Source organism: Nyctibius grandis, chromosome 7, assembly GCF_013368605.1.
Source record: "Nyctibius grandis isolate bNycGra1 chromosome 7, bNycGra1.pri, whole genome shotgun sequence".
NCBI lineage: Eukaryota > Metazoa > Chordata > Aves > Nyctibiiformes > Nyctibiidae > Nyctibius > Nyctibius grandis.
The window spans coordinates 5,825,421-5,845,961 of NC_090664.1; the positions used below are offsets into that span (position 1 = coordinate 5,825,421).

General features: G+C 36.5%; 1 protein-coding gene across 1 annotated transcript in view; it reads right to left on the bottom strand.

The window, feature by feature from the left end:
• Window positions 1-20,541, bottom strand: part of SUGCT (succinyl-CoA:glutarate-CoA transferase) — a 347,781-nt gene that overhangs the window by 285,276 nt on the left and 41,964 nt on the right. Inside the window, exons 7-8 of the mRNA XM_068405091.1 lie at window positions 20,270-20,361; window positions 12,557-12,700 (exon numbers count right to left, since the gene is read on the bottom strand). Coding sequence (XP_068261192.1) covers window positions 12,557-12,700; window positions 20,270-20,361 — 236 coding nt within the window. The remainder of the gene's footprint in view (window positions 1-12,556; window positions 12,701-20,269; window positions 20,362-20,541) is intronic.

A 20,541-nucleotide genomic window follows, 5' to 3' on the forward strand; every position in this document is an offset into this window, starting at 1 on the left:
CAATCTGGTCTCTCCAAAGATTTACTCTCACTAAAACGGCACTATCCAAAAAAATCTTTCAGCATATACATTTTATCTTCTTCATAAAGAACACAAAGAATTTATCTACCTATACCTTATGGTTGTTAAGCAAACTGCTGAACTATAAGCATAAAAAAAGATATATCCCAAGCTGGGATAATAAAAATATATATATATCAGACTCTACAAAAAATGTTTTTAACAAAATAAGTCTATTCCTCCAAATTCCCCTGTAATTCCAGACTCAGTTAGGACCTCACTGCTAGAGACACTTCTTGCAGTAGGAATATCTATAGTACAATCAATGTCTAAAAATGAAGTTTGGGTACACCTGTGTTACATACTCAGTTAAGTATTTTTACATCTATATTTAAAACTGCTTTCCTGAAACCTTATAGACCCATTTCTTTTCTCCTTTAATTAAGAACTAATCCTTAAAAGTAACCTTTGGACTTGTAACATTAAGCAGATGTAATAGAATGATACAGACACCTCTGTATTCAATTGCTTGCAGAGACAGATCTACGCACTGTAAATAAGTATTATCAAATATCTACAGATAAGTGTTTCTTTATTTCACATCAATAAAGAGAACACACAGTTCAACATTCCTTTCTGATATTAGTGTTAATGGCCAAATCACATATCTGCGTTACATACTTACCTCAACCAGAACAAAAAGAGCTGCATTAAGGTCTGAAAAGTTATGCTTAGCTTATGATGGAATCAGACAGATGGGAAACAAGATATTAAATGCCGCAAGGTGAGCAGACAAAGACAAGAGACAGAATTTCAAAAGATTTTTTTTCAAGATAGTACATCAAACATAATTTATTATAATGAGTTCAGTGAGTCAATCAATCATTTACATGCAAGTTCAGCAAGTGTATATGAATAACAAAAGAAGACAGGTAACTGGGAAGAGGAGAAAATAACATTTTAATTATATTCTTTACTTTCTTCTCCCTCCAATTTTGTGTCTGCTTTCCTGCCACATATCTTAACAAGGCTTTAAGTCTTAGCCAAGTTAATTTTTTTTCCTCATTCTTTGTTTACTTTTTCTTAAAGTAGGCATGCAGACTGTCTTTTAGGAATTTTGAGACACAGGCATTTTACAGCAGCACAGATAACTGATTTTACACTATATTACTGAACTAGTAATGCAAATATTAATTTAGAACTTTGTAGAAAAAAATCATCCTGGAAAATTTCAGTGCCTTCCATTGTGCAATGGACAATAATCTTCCACTTACACCTTTTCTATACTTCTGGTGACATGGAAAAAAGATCTTTATATGAGAAAAATTTGAACATAAGACCACAGTCCTCATTTGGTGTACACTAAGGAAGCTCTCTTAAAATCACTGATCCTGTGCTGGTATTTACCTAATGACTGATTTTACTGTTTTCCCCTTTCCATGTTGCAATAAATAGTTTGACATTAATAAATGAACATTCGAGTTTGATTAATTCGAATTAATTTAATTTATTTAATTTTGCAAAATTTAATTAATTTTGCAGTTACCCCACATTGCCCTTCTCATTTGTATATTTGTTTTGAAGCTGCTTCCGTGGATGTGTGCATGGGGTGAGCCTTGGCTCTTGCTTCTTGAGTGTTTTTTCATTTAAAAAAAAAAAAATCAAAACCAAAAAACTCTATCTCTACCAAGAAAACCCCACTCCATTTAGAAGAAAACCCCACTCTTCCAGTTGAAGTGTTATTAAGTTTAGCCACAAGGCTTAATGAGAGTAGGAATAAGTTCTTACTAGTCTGTAATCACCTCACTGCTGCCATAGTGTGCACATGTTTTACGTTACACTCTAAGCATTGACCCAGCTGGTTCAGGACGTGGTACCATGCCACAACGAACAGCACTGTTCTACCAGTTTTTAGGCAGACAATTGTGTTTCAAACTCCTGCAAAAATGAACTGGGCAGCAGGAACCACAGTCGTGCACAGAAGCAAGAAAACTGCCACAATTCGAGGCAGCCCATTCCACAGGGGCCCAGCAGGAAGCAACAGCCTTCCCAGAAGCTGTCAATGAACATCACCTTATGTCTGGGCACGTAAGGGCCTCCCATCAAGCCTGGAGTTGAGAGCTCTGAAGGAGCTAAAAATCAGCTCAAGAGTGCCATACATCCATAGGCTGGGCAGGCATCCCCACCTGCAAGTACACAGCAAAGCCACTGCCCACAAAGGAGCAAGATTTTACAAATTCATCAGTGGTGTCCCTACGTCTTTGCAAGGCAGGAGGTCTGACCTTCTCCTGAATTCACAACTGTTGCCTCATAATCTCTCTCCACGTAGTTTTTTCCCTCCCCTTCAAGAGCCAGTAGTACTGTAGCTGCTTTCAACTAGTGCTTTGCAAACCAGCAAATTCCATGAATGACTTTGAAGAGGTCTCCAAAAGCTAACTAAAAAAGCAAGACTACTACCACGTAGACCAAGGCTTACTATGAAAGAGTTTACACCTCCTTTAGAAAATGTCTGCAGTCACGTTATGAACACTGTGCTCTGGGTAAAAAGTGTTTTCTTCCAAGTGACACTGTTTTCTTTTAATGTGAGCCTCCAGGAAGTGATCACGAATTCACCCTTCTCACAAAAGAAAACTCCTGGCACTGAAGCATCAGTAAATGGTATAATCCCAGCCACAAATGCAACCTTGTAAGGATAAAATCAAATCCTTAATGACAAATAACTACAATTTTAGAACAGGTCTCATACTAGGCCCTGTTTTTGGGCCATCCAACCAGACACTTAAGCAGGTATCCAACTCTGTGCCAGTAAACACATGCAGCTTGTGGGACTTGCTGATTAAAGTGAGCCACTTGATCAAATAGCACACTGCAAATCACACAGTCACAGAAATGATGTGCTAGGAGGTGCTTAATGAACTAGAAACAATAATGTAATACATACACTGAGGAAAAACAAAGGCAGTATATTTGAAAACCCTATCTTGAACATGGATTCTCGGAGGGGAAGAAAGCTAAAGAGAGCAAAACAGACTTTGAAGTGCACAATTGTGTAGACACTTTTTTTGTGTGAAAATCATGGCTGAAAACAACTTTTGCTTTATAAAAAAATAAAGTTTAGGCTACATAAATATGGAGAAACTGAGGCATCTTCAAAAACACAAGGCAGAGAACTGCTGAGTTCAGTGAAATGCAACAGCAACAAAAAGAACTGATCTACAAATGATTTTTTAATGACCTGTTTAGAGCTTATAGAAGACCAGAATGAACACTTCTGTGCTTCCCACAGCATGGAGATCATCTCCTGATTAAGATTCAATTAGTTTTATCAGTAGCAAAGATTGATGCAACTACCAGATGTAGGACTTGAAATTTCAAAAATACATATTATTCAGCACACAGTTTCAAGAGAAAGTAAATGTTAAGTGGACTCCTATCTCTCCTTAGACTCTGCTTTAAAAAACAAAACAAAACAACAAATCTACACACACTCAGACAAATGTTAGGTGAAGGATCAGAAATAAAAATCCTGACCATAGACTCTATCAGACAGCACTAGCAGGAAAGAGGGAAAAAAACCCCTAAAATTTCTTTTAAAAGAGCTCTGGTTGAAGAAAGCAACATTTTGAAATGAAGAATAAATCACATTTTCTTGATTAAAATAAAACACTAATAAGCTTTTTCTGAAAGTGTAAAAAAACTTACTACTTCAACCACTGAAAAATTCCTGTTTCAGCTTCACAATAACACAGAAACAGCTCTAAAGAATCTGGCACTTCAAAGAAAAAAAATCTATTAAGAAGAATATTCAGGTTAAAAAAAACAAGAACTCCAAAGTTAGTCTGTACCCTCTGTGCAAGATCTTGGTGCACTTATATACAAACCTTAATCATACAGTCCTATACTATTTTTCTATCAAACTTCTGACTTATTTAATTAGTAGGTACTTATTGAATATTTACTTTTAACTCGTATAGGAATACACAGACCAAACACTCCACCAAATCTCCTAGAGGGTCCCTAGCAGCCTTTACACACATCATACGTCGTACGCATTGCACCTTCTGCCAGCCTGAGCTCCTTTCAAAAGACACTTCCCTGAAACAAGGGTGATTCATCTGCCAGATTTTAAGTTTCCACTCCAAAGAACGAAGGCAGACAGTTTCTCAGGAGGAATTAAAAAAAAACAAAACCCACCATTAACGTATTTTCCCATAACTTGTTCCTGGAAACAGATGAATCATTTTAATAGTAACTTTGAAAACAAACCACTTTTTAGCAATTCCATGACAGAAAATTCAGCCAAAACGGTAAAACTTTGCCAAAGTTATAAAAACTAAAATCAGACTCTGATAACAGACATATCAGACAACCTTAACTATAAATGACACTCCTACAATCATTTCCTCGGGTCTCCATCTTCTCTGAAGAAAGATTATATATCCACCAAAATACTAAATGAATTACGCTCCTGTATTTTCACACAGCTTTACTAAGTCCAGGCAAAATTCAGCTTACAAAAAGTTTCTTCTGCTACATTTTATATAGTTTTTTTAATACTATAACACATTTTCTTATATTATTCCTTAATTATAGCCTTTTCCACCAAGAACCTACGCATTTTACATGAATTACAACTTCTCTGGTTTTTAATTCTATGTAATGATGTCTGGTTGTATTTCATTGATTGTTCAGAAAATAGCAAAGGTCAAGTTCACAGAATGGCTTCTATTCATGCAAAGAACTGCAAGCACACTTGCAAAACAGAACAATTTGAGTTTAAAAACAGTAGCTATATATGACAGCTGAGAATGAAAAGAGCAAAACATACAAATAAAATCCAGACAAACAGATTTTGCTCATACAAAAATTAATTACCTGTGAGAACTGGCATCAGAATAACTATAGCAATTTTTCTTATTATTTGTAGTATCCAGAGGCTCCAATTTGGATGCTACATACACTTTGTGAAAAATTCTGTTGTTTTATTTAATCAGTAATAAAGATGCTTCTCCATGGAAAGCTGCCAACATCCAAAAGGATCTGTATTAAGGCACTTGTGATTAGAAACAGTGCCATTTACAATGAAAATATGCATACACCTACCCATTTACAGCACTCATCCTTTAGTCTCCATGTTTATCAGCGTTATTACTTGCACAGAAAAAAGAATCTTAAGTGTGTTTGTCTGCTCCTGACAATGTAATCTTCACCTTATCTGTGGAGAATTGTCCCTCCACAAAAATAACAGTAATTTCAACAGCTTGTGCTGCAGCAGTGCATGCAAGTAGATTTTTAGATTTTTCATTTGACACATAGGGAGGCACGTACAGAAACGAGCCATGTCTATTTGGCTGGGTGAGAAACGTGCAGATATTTCACCCCTATTATCACAGCCAAATCTCCTCTGGTCGTAACAGTATTATCTCAGCAGAAGAACACTGGCATTAGTTGTAACACTGGAAGATCTCTGGACACTGCCCATTAAGTACTTATGTGCTAATGCCCTACAGGGATGACACAAGAAACAAACCCATGCAATTGAATGAAGTGTTTGAAATAGGATGTTTTACCCTGCACAAGATTGTATTTCTGTGCCTCTGCAGCGCTAATGAACACCCACCACTCGGTCATCCACTGTAATGCTGTCCACAATGCAGATGTGGTTCACCTACTGAGCTGATAAAGAGCATATAAGTCAGAGAAACATGGTACAAAGTTCTATTTGATTTGAGAAATAAACGGGTTAGTATTACCCATGAGTCTGGATCAAAATATGGCACTTCTGCCTGATAATGCATTTTGAATAGTGAACACAAATTTGTAAATGACTCTCTGAAGAAGGAAGTTTTTCCTTAATCAATATACAAAAATATTTAAATAGAACCACAAAAAAAAAAAACAAAATGTAAAATTACAGAGTAAGCTTGAATGAAAATAACTTCACATAATTTTTTAATCAGAGAGCTATAGTACTACAAATATTCATTCCAATGAAGGCAAAGCACTTTTACAAAAAACTGAACTCTGACTCTTAGATAGAGTTTAATGGTCACCTGTTTTTGAAGTCCTAAACCATAGTCTGGACACTTTGTTTTATAGCTTTCACTATAATATAATACATAACTAATGAATTATGACCTCTGGCCTAATCACAAGTCACTACACTAAAGAGTTTGCAATTTAGTTCATGAGCCAGAAATACAGTGCTGAATAATACAAACATGGAAAACCAGAGTCATGGCAGCAGAACTGCATCAGACCAAAAAGAAATTATTATTTCAAATTTGTTTCAGCATCATCCTTTACTTCACCTTTTTTATAAATTATAATCTACAGAGAAATTTCAATCAGAGCTATCTGAGGTGATCAAACCAAGCAGTGTTAAAACCTTAGCTAGCGATCCATCAGCATACCCCAAAATGACATACTTGTTAAGGTTTCTAAGGTTTTCAGAGGTTCAACAGCAAATAAGTTGTTTTGTTAATTTAAAATTTTCCATGACATAAAATTGAAACCTCTTCCATCAAGTTACAGCCCTTTTCCTTGCTATTTACATAAATAAATAGTGCATAAGGTGTTGAAAGGCCCTATCCAAATTTGACCAATTTACAGAATGACTTCTGAAGGCTTCCGTGAGTTTAGAGGGAGCGGTGAGCTTTTGGGGTACACTAAAAGTGCTTATTCTGCTAATAATTGCTTAGATCATTCCCATTTCTTCTGAACTACTATCCTCCTTCTCCTAATACTTAGCATGATCCCAAAATATGATCTGCTGGTAATAAACTACAACAAACATCTTGATTTCACTTCCAGAACTACACTCTTATTCAAAGGTCATCTAAATAATAAACTCAACTAAAGAAATGTCTTCCTTTGTCTTCTAGCTCTCTCCCCTACCCACTCCAGATAGCAATTTTATTTTTTCTATGTATTAAAGGGGAATATTTTTTTCTGTCTCCTTCCTAGTCTTCTGTAATTGATGACAGAGGTAGCTCAACACAGGAGAAAAGCTGCAACACATTCAGGCTTAGTTTCATTAGCAGAACAATAGTAGCAAAGACAAAAAGGCACAGAATTTACTGTCAGATATCAGCTAAAGAAGAAATTCCCTTGCAATCTGGGTATGTACTCTGTTTATACAGCAAAGAAAGCCACTAATTAAATCCAAGATCCAGTTGGAGTATGATCTACCAACAACTTTTTGCATAACTAATCATTAGAAATCACAACACACATTCCACAGAGGCCAATATTAAATTGAGTTACTGTCATGTTAGTACGGTCTTCTGGTCTATTCGATAAAATTCTGGCTACTTAAAACCCCGAGGGATAACTTCTGTTCTTAGTTACAGTGATGTCCTCAATGGAAATTATCAAGAACAGTAGCCAAGAAAAGTGTTTAATGCACAGTATGTATTTGAAATGTTCACATTAATTCAGATTTTATTATCTTTCCATATCAGAGCTATGCAGTGAAGAAGACGACGTCTCCATACAGTGCATACACAATTTTTCATTGTGACAGAGATTAAGAATACAATGTTTTGCAAAGATGATGCTTTATAAGCTTGTAAAAAAGAACTGCTTATTCAAACCACATCCAAAACAAGACAACTGTGTAACAGTCCTCCTAGCCAGCCTCCAGAACCATCAGCAGCAATGACCTCTAAAAAAGCAGAGCAGATTTTCTTTCTGTATTCAGTCAACTCACAACTCTCAGTTAGCAAGCAGAGAAGCAAGCAAGATACAGTCAGGACACCTGAACACTATTTGAGTTCCAAGTTTTATATTTCTCACACTATTTACTGCTCAGGGATCCTGTGATACCATATCTATCCTACAGGCAGTACGTAATTGTTAACAGTTTCATCTATACTCAACAATTTGTAAAAAATACGACATGAAAGCCCTGAATAGAGAACACTAAAAGCACCTTAAATAGATAAGCCCTAAACACAATCATCTTGGGAAAAGGTGATGCAGAAACAAAACCTAATAGTTTCTAAACCTCACCATTATCTCAGTAAACTAACTGCCAAACTAAAGCACAAAGTTGGAATATAAAAAATAATTTATACCAATTTGCTAGTTTTTTCTAGGGTCACTTCAAAATTTTGAGAAGATTATGAGCTTGCTATGGCAAATACAAACTAAAACACAGTAATTAGAAGCAGAGAAGTGTCTGATGAGCAATCATATAATACAAACAATATTAACCACATTATCCTGTCTGTGGAATCTGGGAAAAAAATACACTCCAAAATTGCAGAAATGTTAAATGTAAAATACTTCTTGCAGATTTTCAATCCAAGAGAAACTAACTTATTACAGTATTTGTTGGAGCCTGGTTGTAATTAAATACAGGAAGGATATTAAAACTTCCAAGAGATTTTTTTTAAGCCACAACAGAAGAAAAGGCACAATTGCATAATTGGAACCAAATCCAAAACCCACTTCCTTCTTATTTACTAGCATCATCTAAAGGACACTATTTAGATGCTGAAAGCTCTAGAGCTGACAACTGTAAATCATCTAAAAGTCAAAAATTTCAAAGGAATGGTATGACACGGGTTAAAAGTTTATAGATGAGAGATATAGAAAGTTAGTGCTCACTGCAAAACCACATCCTAGCGGTCACCGTATCTCTCTTGTCAATAAAATCCTAGAATTCTATTTCGTTGTGGGGAAAGAAATCCTCTTTGGTAGGAATAAGCTGCTATAAAGCTATAGGGCAAAATTGTTTGACACACAGAATTTGAAAGAAAGATGTCTTTTTAAGATATTCTAAAAGTAACATTTCTTTAGAGAACAGGATTTCACTTATCATTTAGTTCTACACAGACCAGTTAAATACTAAACAAACTTGCTAGTCAGTGGGATATTTCTATAAAAAGCTTTGTATCATTTTCGTTGGCAGTCAAATTCAGTTCAATGTTCTTTGCCATTAGTATATCTGTGCAGGAAATCAGTATCAAAAGCATTCTCCAGCCCCTCTCGCAAAAAAAAAAAAATAAATAAAATAAAAATAATTTAAAATCCTCTTGCATTTCTATAAGGCATGCAGAAAAGTGACAGCATGTACATGCTAGGCTTTTTGCTATAAAATAAACCAAGCAGTTTTCAGGGATTTCTAATTACTTAAGTGCTTTAACCCCTGGGGTTTTTTCTGACTTTCTGACATGGTCAAAGTCATCAAAACTGCCCAATGAAGACATATGTATAGGCGAGCTTCACAATTCTCAGTTCAGATGAAGGCATGGACAAAAGGTGCAAGCGTGCTGCTTTGTTAGCTCAGTGCATGAAACACTGACAAAAGCCAGAAGTTTCACACAGGTCCCTCCTGTCGTAACACTACTAATAGGAGGACAGTTCAGCAGCGCTTTTGTTTTACACACAGAAAAAAAGATTCCTTTTTTCTCATTAAAAATTACTACACTCCAGTGAAACTCACGCTGAAGGAAAAGTTATCATGATGCATCTGTTTGACCTCTAGATCCCACCATTAATCAACTGCAACAAGAACCTAACAAACTAAAAGTCTACAACTTTAGGTTCCTTATTGTTTTGGCAGCATCCGTGAGAGACTTCAAAAGGCCATTCTTTTTAAACATTCATCACATGAGGAAGAGCTAGGAAGAGCTAGCTTTAGATATCTCAGCTTGGTATGTAAAACCATAATCCCTTTGAAAGCATGGATCTTTCAAGAACCTGATCGTATCACAGTAATTGTCTAACTTTCCTTTAAAAAAACCATTACCATCAGAAGCACTGCAAGAGCAATTTCTTGTTTTACATTAATTTTTAGATTTGCACTACTCTTTCTTAGTACACTCACCCTTAAAGACTTACAAGTAACCAACAGTTTTGCAAAAAGAAAGAAAACAAACCAGGAAAACTAGATGTTCTCAGAGAGACTCAGCTGTCAGTTACATTTTTCTTCATTCATTTTAACACCTTTTTTAATGGGATTGATCACACTGGTTTATTTTTGGTACCCAGCACCTCATCCATAAATCACAGAATCACAGAATCAACCAGGTTGGAAGAGACCTCTGGGATCATCGAGTCCAACCATTGCCCTGACACCACCATGGCAACTAGACCATGGCACTAAGTGCCATGTCCAGTCTTTTCTTAAACACCTCCAGGGATGGTGACTCCACCACCTCCCTGGGCAGCCCATTCCAATGGCTAATAACCCTTTCTGAAAAGAAATTTTTCCTAATGTCCAACCTGAACCTCCCCTGGCGAAGCTTGAGGCTGTGTCCTCTTGTCCTATCGCTAGTTGCCCGGGAGAAGAGGCCAACTCCCACTTCACTAGAACCTCCCTTCAGGTAGTTGGAGACTGCAATAAGGTCACCTCTGAGCCTCCTCTTCTCCAGGCTAAACACCCCCAGCTCCCTCAGCCGTTCCTCGTAGGTCAGACCCTCCAGACCCTTCACCAAGCTGGTCAATATTTTTTCCAATTTAATAAATGGTCTCATTACAGTCTTGGGCCAACACCCTAAAGTTAATTTGGGCTGGAGTAATAGGGTTATCTAAAACAAAATAGCTGTTTTCTGAATAATAGTTTCTACCCATCCTCTATTTCAAAATACCAACTTATTTCAGTTTAATTCACCTAACACTGAAGTAAATAAAAACACTTATTTTGCAATAAGAGTGGGCATGTAGAGAATTACTTCTTAATAACTTTTAGGTAACTACAATTTGATAACAAGCAAGGAATGAGTTAATGTTTAAAAAGATCACTAAACTGTCCCTTCACCATTTAGTACTTCTTCAGCTAAGCACGTAGAAGTCAAACACCACATATCACGCTTTGTTCACTAACATCTATCCAAGTCTTCGTTCCCTTTCTTGTGTGTGCCAGTGAGTGGCCTGAAGGATGATGATGTGGAACTTCAGATGGAAATTTTGCAATGTGAGAACACTTTTGTGCACAGCCAAATCTATCCTAACCGAGGAAAAAGATTCTAAAGACAAATGAGGTGACAAAGTACGGTGACATAAAAGAAGAGAGTTACAGCAACACCTAACTTTAACAATTCTTACTTTCAGCATTTGATAAAATATCAAATAATAATCAAGAAGGCTCCACTAAAAAAAGCCAAAAAAACAGTGGAATAAGGAATTAAAAAAATAACAGAATGACTCTGGAAATTAATAGAAATTACCAGAAGTCCTTTTAATAAAAATTAGAAATGAAAAAGATCAAGGAGAAGCTGCCATAATATAAAACACTGTGATACCTTAAACCAAAAAAACCCACTTCCATATATATACAAAATATTTAATAAGCATTTAACGTACATTTAAAATATTTTTCTAAACTGCTTATTACATTTTTCAAATACAGACACAACATATACAAATACACATAAGTATGATGAAGAGTTCAGTCCTTACAAACATTTCTGAAACAAATGAAAAATTCTTTGTTAATTTAAGCAAGGGCTTCCCCTCCTTTCCAGATCTGATTTCAGTAGGTATTTAAACAAGAGCAGCAGGTATTAAAACAAGAGCAACCTCAATCGTTAGTCTCAGCCATTATTATCATACAATGATATAGGAGGGAAGGAACCTTTGGAGGTCATCTTGTCCAATCTCCTGCTCCCACCAGGGCCAACTTTTTGCACAGTGGGCACTCTGTCATCTCTCAAATGTACTGACAGGTATAACGTGAAGAAAAATTCAATTGAATAAAGACAAAAATAACAGAACACTCTGGTAGTTTCGATGAGTACTGCATATAGTTTTGATGTACATTTTAAAACATACACAAAAATTCCTATGCACCATATACCCAGTTGCTACCAGCAGGTATTTATATCAGCAAGACAATGTATTATCCAATCATACGCAGCTCATACCAGCATCACTTCCTTTTTGTGATTTATAAATCATTGCACCAATGGTCCTTGAATGTTCAAAGACAAGTTAAAGGTCTCATTATTCATGGTATATGGTATACCTTTCATGATCAAAACATCATTGTCTTTACAATTTTAATGAGATTTCTCTTTAATGTGCCTAGAGGAAACACTGCATCCTCAAGCTTACTTCATTCTTTAATTCCCAGAGCCAAAAGGCAGACGTTCTGGATTACATTACTTTGACACTTGGGTGATACTTGATTACTCTGGGTGATTTTGCATAAGTCATTCAGTCACTCTGGTAGTAATATTACCCAGTACCAAGGCCTCCCTTCCAACAGTGGTTTCACTATTTATGCTTGTCTATCTCAAATTATCTACCACAAATGTTACTTCCAACCTCAAGGATATTATAAACCTTGATTAATCCATGTTTTCAAAGAACATGGAGGTCCTTTGTAAAAAGTGAAAACCAATCGTACTGCAGTAGTAATTATAACCATGTCATGTAAATTGGTCACTGTATTCTGGCAGAATAAGGAAACAGTCACTAATGCCAATACTGTCATTATTATTGTTGTCATTAGTTGTACTAAGTAATACGCATTAATTTATGTCAAAATGGTAATCTTACGTTCAAACACCTACACAACTAAAAGCGTGTTTTTAAAAACTCCTACCTGAGATGACAAGAGATTGCAGTCAATGTGCAGTCCTTTCCCCGTCTTATACCTCTGAAGTAAACCAGCCATAATTGCTCCATATGTATACAGCCCGGTAGCAAGATCTGTCATGGCTACTCCTGGTCTAACTGGCTCACCGCCCTAAAGAAAAAGAAGAAAACACCTCAAAACCAAACAAGACCAGCAAAAAAAAAACAAAAAAAAAAACAAAAAAAGAAGAAAACAAGTAGAGGCAAAACATTACTTTTTGTTATAGCACATTCTACACAAGACTCATCTGAAAAAGTGTTTACATGTTTCTGCATTGCAAACTGCAAGAAATAAGAGTATCTTTGAGTGAACTGAAGTATAAAAATTCCCACTGAAAACCAGATATTCTTGCAGTATCTACACAATACTGTAACTTCATGATGCTGCACACTGCAAATTGTGAATGATTTATTATGCTACATTTTTCCCCTAATAACATAATGCTTCAACTCACCAATGCAAAAAGAAAAGAGATACTGTTAGAGACAAGAGAATCCAGTGAAAACTGAATTTCATTGTGCCTAGAAGCCAAAGGTCTAAAGGATTTCCACAGTATGGTGACCCTGGTGCATGTCTGTCTGAAAGGCAGAACCATATGGCTTTGCTCTCTTCACTCTCTTTTTCTCCCTCCTCTTCTGGACCTCCCCCTGGCCAAATCTCACTTTTGTATTTTCCAGTATGGTAAAACAAAAACAACTTTGTTTTGTTTACACATGTACACATTACACATGTAAATACATGCAAATTCTTGACCTTCTGACCAATAATCACTGGAAAGTTGTTGGTTTCAAACACCCTTTTTCAGTATGTCATCCCTTTTTCTTGCATCAAGGGAAGAATCCTCATTTTACATCATGTGTTTCAGAACTTCCCTAATTGCTGGCATGAAATGCGGCACCTCTGCAATCAGGGGCAAAACAAACTTGTAATTTCAGTCAAGGTAGGCTTGTATCATAGGAGCTTAAAAGTGCCTCTTCTGAGATGTTCTCCCATTTCCTACTCTGAAAAGGTTGAGGCTGGATGCTCAGATTCTGACAGCAATTGCCTGCCCTGAAGTACAGTCCACAAACAGCAGCACAAAGCTAATGGGACTGTTTCAGAGTTCCAGCACCTAAGCAAGCCTATCATAAGCCGACTTAAAATCAGTATAATTGATAAATAATAAATATTTGTCAAAGTTCCCATAAATGCCTTTAATCTAGCATAAATTCAATAAAATTGAATTTACAGAATTACTTTAACTAGTCATGTCTAAACTACTTAGTCATACCTTAAGATTGCGAGTGTTATATTTATTGATAATTATAAAACACTGCTTTAGGAAGTACTTCTTTTTTGAAGAAACTCTTATTTCTTCCTTCTCCACATCCTACACCAAGCTACTTCAGCCTCCTAATAGAAAGGACAACTCCAGGGTTCCATCCATTTACCACTCTCCTTGTACTCAACTCTGGGGGAAAACAGGAAAGGAAGTTCCTGAGGCATATTGAGAAAACTAATTATCATAGAATCACAGACTGGTTTGGGTTGGAAGGGACCTTAAAGATCATCTAGTTCCAACCCCCTGCCACAGGCAGGGACACCTTCCACTAGACCAGGTTGCTCAAAGCCCCATCCAATCTGGCCTTGAACACTGCCAGGGAGGGGGCAGCCACAGCTTCTCTGGACAACCTGTTCCAGTGTCTCACCACCCTCACAGGAAAGAATTTCTTCCTAATATCTAATCTAAATCTACCCTCTTTCAGTTTAAAACCATTACCCCTCATCCTATCACTACCTGCCCTTGTAAAAAGTCCCTCTTCCGCTTTCCTGTAGGCCCCCTTCAGGTACTGGAAGGCTGCTAGAAGGTCTCCCTGGAGCCTTCTCTTCTCCAGGCTGAAGAGCCCCAACTCTCTCACCTAATTAGCACCTGAAAAGGTTTTTGCTCCTCAGAGCTATCACAGAGAAGAAAAAAAAACAAAAAACAAAAACCAAACCATTTCCCCCATACTATCTGCTGCAAGTTCTCAGTTTGTTAATTTGTTTTTTTTTTTTTCATTACAGCCAAGATGCTGGGATGAGAAGAAATCAAAAAGACTTAAGATTTTGCAAACAGATGTGCAGTAACATTCTTAGTTTGAAAACACTTTCTGCTGTTTTCAAAGTGTCATTAATTTCACCCTTGATGGAGAAAACTATACTTTGAAGATACAAAAATCAGAACTATTTTAATAGATTGTTACATATGAATTTGTCTTCTCAAGCCTTGATTCCAGCACTTTCCTCATCAAGTACTAAACTAACAAATCTTTTAAAGCAAACACTTCCTTTGCCTTAGGAAGAAGTTCCACCTTTATTTCTAAAAATATTTTCACAATTTCCCCTTACAGAACACTCCTACAAACTACTGGCACTACACTGCTACGTTATTTTTAACACATTGGCTTTACTTCATCCTAACACTCCACAACCTATAATTCTGCAGCAGTCTACACAGTTTCTACTCTTCCTTGGTCCTTCTACCAAGATCCACAAGTAGCTGCCATTTTTCACCCTTTAATCAGCTTCTAATGTCCACCTGTGCCACAAACCAGCCCTTCTGCAGCAAGATGCATAGCTGGACATAATGTGAAATGGATTCATTCAGGTTTTCATCTCTGTCCTGCAGAACAAGGGATATGAAGGTGCTTTATATGAAGGATAAAGCTCCTCACACACCGAAATACCTTCCTTTAGGCGGAACTTCCGACAGCACAGCAGTACTTTTGTGTAGCTAATGTTAACTGGTTCCCTGAGCAAAGTAAGAGTAAGGGTCTACACAGTAGCTTTTATTCAAGCAAATTATTTTAAAAGCAACAAACACCACCATTACCAGCCCTGCCAGCCGAAAGGGATATCACTGTTCTGGCAGAAGGATAAAACGCAGCCCTTGTCAGGGAGAAAGGGCTTTAAGCAAACAAAGCTGCAATCCAGGCCCAAGGGCTGGGTTGAACCCTTATTAGGGGCAGCACCAGGACATGCCCTTTGCTCATTTGAAAAGATGAAGGTTCACTCCAGCAGAGCAGACCTTTTCTTCCATCACTTTGCTTTGCTATTGCTCAATCTTACCACCAGTTTACACATTTATTCCTAATTTTTGCAGTTTGCTAAATTCCTTACAATTTGTCAACACATTCTGGCCCAGAGATAGCCACAACACGTTTTGGAAGCCTCTTTTTCCCAAGTCTTTTTCTTCTGCCCTTTGACATAATTTCTCTTCCCAAATTTACATCAGTAATATAAAAATGATCCATTAAAAACGGAAATTGTTCTGAAATGACATGCTTAATAAAAGTGTCCTAAGTCCAGTAGTCTTTACAGATGGGAAAGAGCTGCTGAAGCTAATATGAACCAGCTACGGCTATATTTTTCAACAGCTCTGAGCTATATACCATGTGCACTCTTTTGTTGCAGTTTGTTTGGTTTTAAGCTGAAGAATGGCCCCTCTGGTATTGTAGATCCCCATCATGTCTTGCTGTCTCATGTTCAGTAAAACAAAAACATTTCTTCAGCAAGAAAGAATGCACCACTACGAAGATACTCTGAATATTGAAAATTGTGTGCAATAATCCACTTAGAGATGGAAGGGGATTTGTATTCAAATTGACTTTTATTTAATTAATTTCAAGTTATTGCCTTAATGAGTCATAGAAATTTTCATCAAAGGGATATTCATCTGGCACTAATGTATCTGAATATATTAAGTAAAAGCTTTCTGTTCAACAAATATGAGACTTGAATGTGGTGTTTAATCAGGAAATATCTATAAATTATATCATCCAGGACAATAAAAGTGTCATCGGCATAAACTTTGTCCTTTTAGCATATTTTAATTTATGTAAAGAAAAATCAAATGTGGCCTGAAGCAACTACTTTCATTAAAAATGGGTTTGTGGTACAGATTTACGCAAAACAGATTCCCCACTATTGCTTGTAAATTTACATAAACACACTAGAATTTCAAATTTCATAGGTGTCATACATTTCTAATACAGAGGTAACCAAGTACGCGTGTAAGAGGTTGAATTCCATGCAGGTTTCTGTACATGAAAACACGGTTTAAAGATAGCATTCTACTGTACACTGAATGTGTTTGGTTTTATACAATCAGCAAAACCAAAACTAGCAGAAATGTAGCTGTTTGGGCCTGTAATTTTGCAATATTGCACAAGTTATAGCTTGATTACAAGGGTCAGAACTTTGTTCAGAAGAATTTCAAAGTAATCAGCATTAAGTCATTTCAGTATCACAGAATCACAGAATCAATCAGGTTGGAAGAGACCTCTGGGATCATCGAGTCCAACCATTGCCCTGACACCACCATGGCAACTAGACCATGGCACTAAATGCCATGTCCAGTCTTTTCTTAAACACCTCCAGAGATGGTGACTCCACCACCTCCCTGGGCAGCCCATTCCAATGTCTAATAACCCTTTCTGAAAAGAATATTCAGAACAACTATTCCGTAGCAAAACCAGAAAAGCAAGCCATTCAGAATTTCTTTATGCAGGAATCTTCTCTCAGATACTAAAAATCAGATGTAGAAAGCATATGATCTTGTCACCCTTTCAAGAGGTTTATACTGTGTATCAAATGTGACATTATTGTGTATCTTTGGCGCATTCCACATTTGTTTTACACTAACTTTATCTTCTTCATAAAAAGATAACTTGGATAAAATACACACATTTTAGTCAGAAACTTCCATCTCTTCCACTGTGATCTCTTTACTGTCTTAAAAATTGTAGTGTTACATGAAATATAAAGTATTGAAGAAAATGAGTTACATATGTGACAGACTTAACGAAGGTTTAAGTTTTGCTCAAAATCGTGTGCTGGTAATATATTGATTTCATGGCTTAATATTAAGATTTTATTGACTGGAGGCATGGCCTCAGTACCCAATAAAGTTATGTGATCTGCAACAGTAAACTGCGTTCTGAGACATTAAATCGGTAGCCAGATGGTTGGAACAAACTAGAATTCACAACAGGAAATTTCTCTAAGCTAAAATGGAACATATAGTGCTATAAGTTCTATCCATTTTTTAAATATCAGGAAAAGGACATAGTTTTAGTATCCTATTATTCAAGTGCTTTTTGAGGAGCTGTAAATAGGTATTAACATACCTCAAAATTAAGCACCTCAGTGATATATGTAGACGTTTTGTTGCTGCTGCTCAAATTCATTATAATTTGTCTACTAGTAGCATCAGCTGATACCTTCAAGACCATCCTGCAAGCACATTCAATGGCTTGTTTACCGAAGGGACGTTTCCACAGAGCACTGTTATACTGATGTTATTATGCTGATTATCTATAGCTACCGCAATGCAATACAAAACCAACATCATCTGTTATAACTTTTCTTTTTTTTTTTCCAGTTCATAAGACTGGTATTTTCAATTATGTTTAAGGAAAAAAAAAAAAAAATCATACTCTAGTTTACTAGGGTATGCTTCAAATGATCATGTTACTTTTAGTATATGAATTCCATGTTATCTGGTCAACAAATAATTCAGGTTTAATAAAGAAAAGCAGCACAAAAAAGTGAGTAAGATTCTTTTCTCTTCTGTATTTTGGCCACTTTTCTACATGTTGAGTGAAACAAGGTTTTCTACTTTTTTCAGAGCTAGTTTTGTGGAATTTTAAACACAACCCAGTCACATGAACATGGAAGATTTTACTATTAATAATACATTGTTATTTTAAAGTAACTTTCAAACAAGCTTACAATACGATTTTAAAGCCACTTGAGTAAATTTTCACTACGACAAAAAGCACATTTGTTTCTTTGGAATCATTGACCACTTAAGACTGTGAAACAAAACTGTCCCTCTACACATCAGAAAACGGTTTTGAGAAACTGATGAAATAATATATGACCAACTTCAAATAAAGAAAAATAAGAAGTAAGTTTTAGCATGTTTATTTTAATCATGCAAGAGAATGACTAAGTTTGAATGAATTGTTAAAAGCCCCCAATGAATATACAGAACTGTTACTAACTATGATTAAATGATTCCTATGATTACATTGCCTCAAGTCCTGGTGAGGTGATGTGAACATCTAGATTTCCAGGGTAGATCTTAACACAATCTTTTAATGAAGTTCATCTTTATAATGGCAACTGAGGACTACTACTCTCATATTACTACTTACATGCAATTATTCAGTATAACACTTGTATTTTCTGTCATTCACATATCATTGAAAAGCTTTACAAGAGTCTTGCTTTTTTCAATTTTTCAACATACTTTCTTTAATTCATTTAGTACTAACAACATTTGCTCCTTCCTAAATTATACTCCCATTTAATTTTGTTTGGTATATTTTGAGGTGTGCATGAAGTTTCTGGCATTCTATTGGAAGTACTAACCTTCATCCTACAGACACCAGGGTCAGAATGTCAAAGTTACTTACACTACAGCTACTGTGATCAGTCATTGCTCAGTGTATATGTTCATTATGCATTTGAAGAGAAGTACCTGCAAGGACTGCACCCAACTTCATGTGTTCTCATGTTCTGAGACGGGACATCCTATGAGTATGTATCATTAACATGGCAGCAATGTGCAGACAGTCTTAGGACACTAGGCAGAAGATGTCTCAGCTTCCCCAGTCAAACAATGCTTGACTTTTTTTTTTAATAGAAAGAAGGACTCTGGTAACAATAATTGCCACAAGCACAGAGTTCTGATGTTTGCCATTGTTCTCAGCAGAAAAAAATTTATTGGCAGAGTATCAATCCTACAGTAGAGTTATGTCCAGATTATGCATGGTTAGCTTTCAACAACCTACTCAAACATGAATCTCTGACACTAAGTACAGAAACTTGATGAACTCCTTGTATATCTAGGGCATACAAGTGTCACACTCTAAAGATCTGCACTACTGTTTCCAGAGTATCAGGAGCACAACCACAGCAGACTATCTAGTGTTTATGATGCATAGAGCAGACTTGTAGCACTGTCTCACTTGAGAAGTGACATTCGGAGACCACATTCCCTGCATCTGTAGATGATGTGAGACAGCTTAAGTAGACTCCTATTTGACCAGCATTTTTCTGAGGTGAAGACACACATTCTGTGTATCCCTAGAATCCAGATACTAAACTACCTCTGTAATGCTTCCTGCACTACTGCAACTACCAAAGATCTTGGATATCAGTGGGAATAGCAGCATATAAAGCTTTTCCAGAACCACTAATGGCATCTCTCTGCTTATTTTCAGGCAGGACGATTGAAAAGACAGTTTGTCTGGATGGCTTCACAATTCCCTCTTTTAAAGAGGGAATATCAGTATCAAAGCATGGGTGAGACTTCCCACACATATGTATAGTTCCATCATCCAGGTGTCAACAACGTTCTTACAACTCCTGAAGTGACTACAAGTGGCCATTAACAGGTTAGCATAAATTGTCAATTTATTCATTGAAGATTTAGGATACCATTTTTCTTCCATTTTCTGTTTCTTGGGCATTGGTTTGCGAGCCTGGAGTGTGATACCTATTCACTTGCCTAGATTCCCAGAGATAAGACCTCTTGTTGGACTAGGGGCATGCATAACAGATGTGTTAGCATAGGCTAACTTGCTCCATGCAGCATCAAGCTTTAGTATATAGCATAAAGATTCTATTAAATTTATAAATTGAGCACCATACCTCATGCCCGGTGATATGCATGAGACCAGAAACAGCAGCTGCAACGGAGTCGTATCCACCTCTCTGAACCATTGGACCAGTCTGACCATAACCTAAATCAGAAAGAGAAAAATTAGTGTTTCTCATGAGCTTTTGTTCACAGGTTTTCCAGACTGTACAACCAACGAATGCTATCATATTCTATTTATTCCTGTACATTTTTAACAGTAAACTGTTGGATTTATCCTGTGCGGGTTGATGATATGTTTGGTCTTAGTTCTAGACAGATTCCT